Genomic DNA, 8,094 nt, shown 5'->3' with positions numbered 1-8,094 from the left:
ATTACCTCCTCAGTATTTGAATGGCCCGTATTGGCAAATTTTCATCCGGGCCCCACAATTTTCATGTGGGGCCCGGATGAAAATTATGATTTGGCCAATCCTGGCCATTCACCCCCTGTGCAGGGTCGAATGACCCGTTAAGCCCATAGTTGATAAGTTGAATAAAGGTAAGGGCTAAGCTAGACATGTTAAATAAAATGTTGAAAATTTTTTTGGCTACAGGTAGCAAGGAGGTGGCTAGTGGCTACCCCTAGTTTCCCCGTTAACACGGAGCATGCAAATGTGATAAGTTACTCATGAGTAGTTTATGAACGTTTCAGTTAAAATTTGAGATTAATTTGATCAAGTTGAACGAGCTAGAGTCGAGAAGTTAGATTCTTCACTCGAGTTAAATTCGAGTTTTAATTATTTTTACTTGAGATCTCGTACGCTACTTAAGTAACTATATATTAATTTTTTTATAAGATATTTAATTTAAGAGTTTTTGTGATTTTGTCAATATAAATACACAATTTTAAATCCTAAAATTAAAAAGAATCAAAGCTTTTTCAAGATCGAGTTCTATTATGCTAAAAATATTTTCGATATTTTCAAACATGAGCTTTAATAATCGAAATTTAAACGTGTCACGCTCCGGGCTCAAGCTCAATCATGCGTGTCTGCACAATGGCTCCTATAACAGCTACTTCATATCCGTCATCGCTTTATTAAAATGATTAACTCAAATTACTATAAAAGTTTATTTTAACGTATTATAAATCATTTTTAACTCTTCAATTATTCTCACTTGGGATAAAAGACATTAGAAAAGGAGTTGAGTTCGAATTTTCTTAAAATTAAATATTTTATCGAGACCGACTCGATTTGTCATTTGCGAGGGCATTGTTTGGTTTGATGTATTATTAATCTATATATAACTTATCTCAATCAATTTCGCCTTATTTTCGTCATATTATTTATCTATTTATTAATTAATAATTTTACATCAATTAAATCAAATAAATTATAATCTATCCATCAAATCAAATAATGTATTAACTATTTTTTCTTATTTATTTTTAATTTACATTATATTACTTATCTATGAATTACTTATCCAATCAATCAAACCAAACGGTGCCCTAGTTTATATGGACGGGTTCGGGTTCGGGTTCGGGTTCGGGTTGTTACCCAATTAGGATAACAATATTTGGGTCCCGCGATGGCCATTTCCAACGTACCATCTTTATGACCTTTTTCCTCTGGCTTCTTCTCTCTGTAGGCGATCGTAGATATTTTTCCAATCGATCGATCGAGGGAGAGAATTCGGGTGAAATCTGAAAGATGAGAGAGATCATCAGCATTCACATCGGGCAAGCGGGGATTCAAGTTGGGAATTCATGCTGGGAGCTCTATTGCCTTGAACACGACATTCATCCTGATGGGATGATGCCTAGGTTGTTTTTCTTCTTTTTTTTTTTGCTATGTGCTTTTTGTTTCTTGTGTTTAACATAATTTCTTGCAATTTCGTGTTTGGTTGTGATTCTTGAATTTTTATGTTCCCGGAAAAATCAATCGTTTACCTTTTTTGTCTTGTTCTTACGGGGGTGAAAGTTTTAGGCAGTATGTTTTCCCCTCTTTCGTATGATTTGAATGATGTATGGGTGGGTTTTTGTTGAGCCTGAAGAGGGCATCAAATGTGCTTTTAGTAAATTTCAGTTTTTCAAAGTTTGGAATAAGAGCTAGCTAGCCATTTTCTGAATCGGATATGATCACATTTTGTTTTATTTGCTATCAGATATTTTTAAAGTTCAAGAATTTCGAAATCCGACGTGTAAACTATTTGTGGATTTGCAGCGACACTTCTGTTGGGGTGGCACATGATGCTTTCAACACCTTCTTCAGCGAGACTAGCTCTGGAAAGCATGTACCAAGAGCTATTTTTGTTGATCTTGAACCCACAGTTATTGATGAAGTTCGGACAGGGACTTATCGCCAGCTCTTCCACCCTGAACAGCTCATCTCCGGAAAAGAAGATGCTGCCAACAACTTTGCTCGGGGCCATTATACAAGTAAAGTAACAATAACATTGTTATTGCATAGCTGATAATGCTTGTTTATGTTGACATATCAACAAGGATGTTTTTGTAACATGTATGATAGTTTTAGATTAGGTACTTTTACATATCTGATATCAGTGCTTATTATGGCGAATTTAATTGGCGTACAATTTAATTAAAAGCCGGTGCTAATGTGAATTAGTAATAACGTTGTGTTTGCACTTTGCAGTAGGAAAAGAGGTGGTTGACCTTTGCCTGGATAGAGTGAGGAAGTTGGCTGATAACTGCACAGGTTTGCAAGGGTTTTTGGTTTTTAATGCGGTAGGTGGTGGTACTGGTTCAGGATTGGGATCTCTGCTCTTGGAACGTTTTTCAGTGGAATATGGGAAAAAGTCAAAGCTTGGATTCACTATTTACCCATCTCCTCAGGTACCTTCAAGCAGTTCTTGATTCATTTCATGTGGAGTTCGAGTTCCTTCACTGGATCTATCTTCTTTAAATTTTATAATGAACAACAAGTCACTTCTCTAGAGATAAACATTTTTAATTTGTGAACTAGTAAAACTGAACTTGTATTGGTATTACGGTATCATCACTTTTTAAGTTCGATTATTCTCACTATGGACTTTCAGATGAATGAATGGAATTGTAATTTCGTGTTTCCATCCAATTGCAGGTCTCAACAGCTGTTGTTGAGCCTTACAACAGTGTTCTCTCAACTCACTCCCTTCTCGAGCATACGGATGTGGTTGTGCTCCTGGACAATGAAGCCATTTACGATATATGCCGAAGGTCATTAGACATAGAAAGGCCTACATATACCAATTTGAACCGATTGATTTCCCAAATCATATCCTCTTTGACTACTTCTTTACGATTTGATGGTGCCATCAATGTTGACATTACTGAGTTCCAGACCAACCTCGTTCCATATCCTAGGATCCATTTCATGCTATCATCTTATGCTCCCGTCATCTCAGCTGAGAAAGCATATCATGAACAGCTATCTGTCCCTGAGATCACGAATGCAGTTTTTGAGCCATCGAGTATGATGGCAAAATGCGATCCAAGACATGGGAAATACATGGCATGTTGCTTGATGTACCGTGGAGATGTTGTTCCCAAGGATGTCAATGCTGCTGTTGCTACCATTAAAACCAAACGAACTGTTCAGTTCGTTGACTGGTAAGTAAATCGCTTGTAGCTTTTGGACAATTGTGGCTGACGATGGCACTTAACTATCAATTTTCATTTGTTGCACTGTCATAATGTTAATATGTCAACGATGAATTATAAAATGAGTTGTTAAATAAAATTATCCTTTATGAAATCGGCTGGCCCCTGGACCCAACAGGTGCCCAACTGGCTTCAAATGTGGAATCAACTACCAACCTCCAACTGTGGTACCTGGAGGTGATCTTGCCAAAGTGCAACGAGCAGTTTGCATGATCAGCAACAACACAGCAGTCGCCGAAGTTTTTTCGCGGATCGATTACAAATTTGATCTCATGTATGCCAAGAGGGCATTCGTTCATTGGTATGTAGGAGAAGGAATGGAGGAGGGGGAGTTCAGTGAAGCTCGTGAAGATTTGGCTGCTCTCGAAAAAGACTATGAAGAAGTCGGTGCCGAAGGTGCAGATGACGAAGAGGAAGGCGAAGAATAGTAACAGTGATGCATTAGCATCTTTCAAGTACAAGTTTGTTGGATTACTAAGGTTGGCTACTCTCCCACCGTGTGCCTGTGTTTTTTGAGACAAGTTTGCCTCTGTGATTATGTCTATGAATAATATCTTGTTGTATATTGCTTTTTACGACTTCTATGTGAAAATTTCATTGAACTATAAAAAAAATTAAAAATTATTTTGGTACACGAACTATTGGTAAAATATCAAATTGATACATTAATTATTGAAAATTGTTTAATTGGTATATGATTAAATTCAAAAGTCAATATTTGCCCATCACTTAAATTGTTTTAAAGTTCAATAGTGTTATTTATTAAATTCAACTAGATACATATTTTGCTTTTTTAATTATTTTATTGATTAAAATCATATAAATAATTTCATATTTACATACTATAAAAAGAAAATTGTATATTATGCATCCGAAAAAGTGTTCAACGTGAAATTTGTATATTATAAATGAAAAACAAATACATTAATACACATGGGTGGAATAGGGTCGGGACCCATCCCGTAACCCTCCTACCCAATTTTCGTCCCGAAAAGAATCGGGAATTTTTTTTTTCTCCTGATCCTGTACCGACACATTTCGGGACCCGAATGTTCGGGATCCCGTCGGACAAGGAGAGAAAATCTTGATTTTTTTTTTTATTTTCAAGATTTCGTTCAAAAAACAAAAAAATGTGATTATTTTATAAAAAATACTATTTAGAAATTCATGTTTCTAAATAAAAAATAAATATTCAACTTAAATGATATAATATTAAAATATTTCAAATTATGTTTCAAGGTTTTGTTAAGAGAAGAACATCATAATATGCATCGAATAATTATTAATAAAATGTTCCGACATAAATTATTAGATAAAGTTTGTTAAATAGATTGTCAAATTACATCTCTTATTCTAATATTTGTTATAATTAAATAATTATAAATATAAATTAATTAAATTATTAATTAATTTTTTTAACAAAATACACAAAAAAACTTTTATTTCGTTATTATATTATTCGATCATTTTCAAAATAAACAATTATGTGAAGTAAATCCACAATTAATTGTTATATGGGTGAAAATACAATAATATTTAGCTCAATCTATTAATAAAATATATTATAATACTATTTCGGGACATGTTAGGAATCTCGTCGGGATAAGGTTTTATTCCCGATCCCTCTCCCGATATTAATCGGGACGGGAAAAATCCCAAAAATTCGGGTCAGAAAAATCTCGGGTAAGGATTTTTTTGGGACGAGAATGAGATGAGATTCGAGAAGGGTCTGGATTTCGAGAATTTTCACCTCCCCTATTCGTACATATTGGAAAAAAAATCGATAACCTATAAAAGTTGGAACAATAACACAACATCACGTGAGTCTTGCTTATTGTCTCTATTTGCACGATTATGATTGCAGAAAATTTTCGTACTTGGTTTATATATTTTTGACAAATTATATGATTTTTTAATTATATTAAGAAAATAATTTAATTTTGTATATTTTGATGTATTTATAAATTATAATTTTATTAATATAAATGATAATATTATAAAATAGATAAAAAGAAAAAAAAACATCATTTCATCATATATTTATAAATATTTTTTTATATATAAACTATTTTTGAATATATAACTTATCAGTTGTTATATATATATATATATATATATATATATATATTTCAGCGGTCGAAGCAAACGTCATGGTTCGACCGCTCTAGAAACAAGGATAATTATTGCACTCCAACACCCATCCACTGCTTCATCATAAGATTAAAACCTACATTTTTTTTAAATCTTTCATTCCCAATCATAAATAAAAAACACAACTTTTGGATATCTCACTGTTCAATCTTACATTCATTCACTCATTTTAATCAGGAACTTCTTATTATATGAGAGATGCTCTTAAGTAAACGTCTATTTATAATTTTCACTTATATATTTAACCAAATGATTAAAAAATAATTGATAAAAATATTTAAAATGTGATAATGTAGTGATCCGTTTCGAAATCACCAACTTGTCAAAGCTTAAGCATGCAAAATATAACATAAAGCAATAATCAAATAAAACTAGTGGAAACTAAAACGATACAACTAAACACCCCGGTGAAATACAGTTGAGGTACGTAAGTACTGATTGAAATGCCAACGAGTATGCATACTTATATGTTGCATTTTATATGTCATGATCCATATTTTACTGCTTTATTATATTATGTTACATGTTCATATTCTTGTTGAGTCATATCTCCTTCGAGATAGTCTTTGGATTAGGGTCGCTCAGCTCTATGGTGATCTTGACAAGTGTAGGGAGTTATCGAGCGTAGTTGACCCTAGATGGTACTACATACTCATTGGCACCTAGATTGAGAAGCATTTGATAGAATACCAGTACCCAGTCATTTTCATGCATCATGTCAGTTTTTATACTCGTACTTTACGTTTTGAGCAATAGTCGCTCACGTCCTTTTGGTTATTTCTTGGACACCCCATTCGATGAGACAGTTGCAGGTGACTCAGAAGCTGGACCTGTGCGTAGTAGGTGACCAAGGCTGGGATGTGGAGGTTGCCATTAGTTACTTGAGTATTTATTTTTGTTATTTTATTGGGTTTTATTTTCACTTAATGTTTACTTGGGTTTCCGGTTGTATTCTGCCGGGTTAACAGTTTATTTAATTCTCACAAGTTGTCTTTTTTGTTGTTTATCTACTTAAGTTAATCCCATGCTTAAAGTTATGTCTAGTAGGTGATCCGAGTTGGATCACTACAGAGTTTGACCTCTTCTAGTATGGTGTGGTTCGGGGAGGAACCAAGGGGAAGCTGGTGAGAAAGTAACACCCGAAGCCAAAATTCTTAGGGCGGTATATTGTCCGCAATATGGGTGGTTAATACCTCAAAGATAGAAGCTTCATCAATAAATGGGCGATAGGTGACATGAATGAACTGATCACATACCACAATGAGAGGTATAAAAGATTTTATAGATACCACTAATATCAAGAAGGTGCATCTTTTTTTTTTAGAGTTCATCACATAAGAAATTCAAAGTTAAGCGTGCTTGACTTGAAAAAATTATAGGATGGGTGACCCCCTGAAAATTTTCTCTGGATGCGTGTTAGTGAGGACATAAGCACGCTAGAAAGATCCGTTTTGATATAGTGGAGACAGTCGTCAAATCTGAGACGTCATAGAAACTCCTAGAAAAACAGTAAAAATTCTGGGAGAGACTCTTTCCAAATATGACAACTGATTCACACTTTAATAATAAGTAACACGGTAAGTGAGTGTGAGAAGCACCAGTATGAATCCACGAACGATCTTTTGAATCTCATAGAAACTTTTATTGTGTGTTTGTTATTTGTCTTATTCCAAAAATGATAACGAACTGTAAATGATTTTGTACGATCCAATTAATGAAATTTTATTAGAAAACAAAATGATCTCATAAATATAGACATTCTCTTAAGGTAGTACCATTGGAGTATGAGATGCAATCTATTGATTTTATACTTAGCGAACTGCGCCTTCTACCGCTATTTTAGGAAAAAACTTGCTTGTCTGCTGAATTCTAGCTCTACTAATTTTCGATGACCGAGAATCTACTGGTTTTCTTAATGCTATAAAGGCAGCACATCACCAAAGCTAATCAATATAATGCCTACCAATTTATTTGTCAATTTCAGTACATTGTGCATTTTTTACGTATAATAAACCATTTATATTAATTAAAAATATATTATTATAAATAAAATTTGAATTAATGAAAATAGTAATACGGAAATGTTATTAATTAATTTATGATCTCTTTTAGAGATAAAAAAAAATCCTATTATTAATTAAAATAACATGGAAAGATTATAGTCAGTTTTTTATTATAAAATAATTTTTTATAGGTTTTAAATGAAAAAATTAACTTCTTTTGTTTTTTGTGTTTATATGAAAAAAACTCAAATTAAAAAAAAAACACAATGAATCGAAATGAGCCTTAAATCTAAAAAAACCAGAAAAGTCAATTTCGAATTAAGCCCTGAATCTCCACCTAAGTTCATTAAAAAATCAAACAAGAAATTAAATTTTCGAAATTTCCAAAACAAAAAAAATAACAAAACATTTTCGAAGTAAGCCCTAACCGATGGAGAGTGGCGGCGGTGGGCAGGCTTCAAAGCTTCCTCCTCTTGATGACGGCGATGGTGGGCGACGTAGATTCTTAAAAAAATTATTAATATGATAGCTAGCTCTTTTTAAATAAGCCCATAAATTTGATAAGTCATCTCTCTTTCTAAAATCTGAACAAGCCAACATCCTGAAATTATTTATTTTTTACCAGAATACATCAGAATTCAGAAGCGAGAATAAAAAACAAGCAC

At 33.3% G+C, this 8,094-nt stretch overlaps 1 protein-coding gene across 2 annotated transcripts; it reads left to right on the top strand.

Annotated features, from left to right (window-relative positions):
* The first annotated feature begins 1,212 nt into the window (after positions 1 to 1,212).
* Positions 1,213 to 3,877, top strand: LOC140879584 (tubulin alpha-3 chain-like). Of its 2 annotated transcripts, XM_073283350.1 has the most exons (6): positions 1,213 to 1,436; positions 1,837 to 2,051; positions 2,269 to 2,468; positions 2,716 to 3,224; positions 3,394 to 3,514; positions 3,588 to 3,877. In XM_073283350.1, the coding sequence occupies exons 1-6, from the start codon at positions 1,324 to 1,326 to the stop codon at positions 3,789 to 3,791; spliced, it is 1,362 nt and encodes a 453-aa protein (XP_073139451.1). In that variant the 5' UTR covers positions 1,213 to 1,323; the 3' UTR covers positions 3,792 to 3,877. The 2 variants fall into 2 exon arrangements, with proteins under 2 accessions (XP_073139451.1, XP_073139449.1); XM_073283348.1 differs by having other exon boundaries at positions 1,216 to 1,436; positions 3,394 to 3,877.
* The last annotated feature ends 4,217 nt before the right edge of the window (positions 3,878 to 8,094 follow it).

The sequence above is a fragment of the Henckelia pumila genome, chromosome 2 (genome assembly GCF_033568475.1).
Source record: "Henckelia pumila isolate YLH828 chromosome 2, ASM3356847v2, whole genome shotgun sequence".
Lineage (NCBI taxonomy): Eukaryota > Viridiplantae > Streptophyta > Magnoliopsida > Lamiales > Gesneriaceae > Henckelia > Henckelia pumila.
Note: the sequence above shows the minus strand (reverse complement) of the source record. Positions and strands in the feature narration are given on the sequence as shown.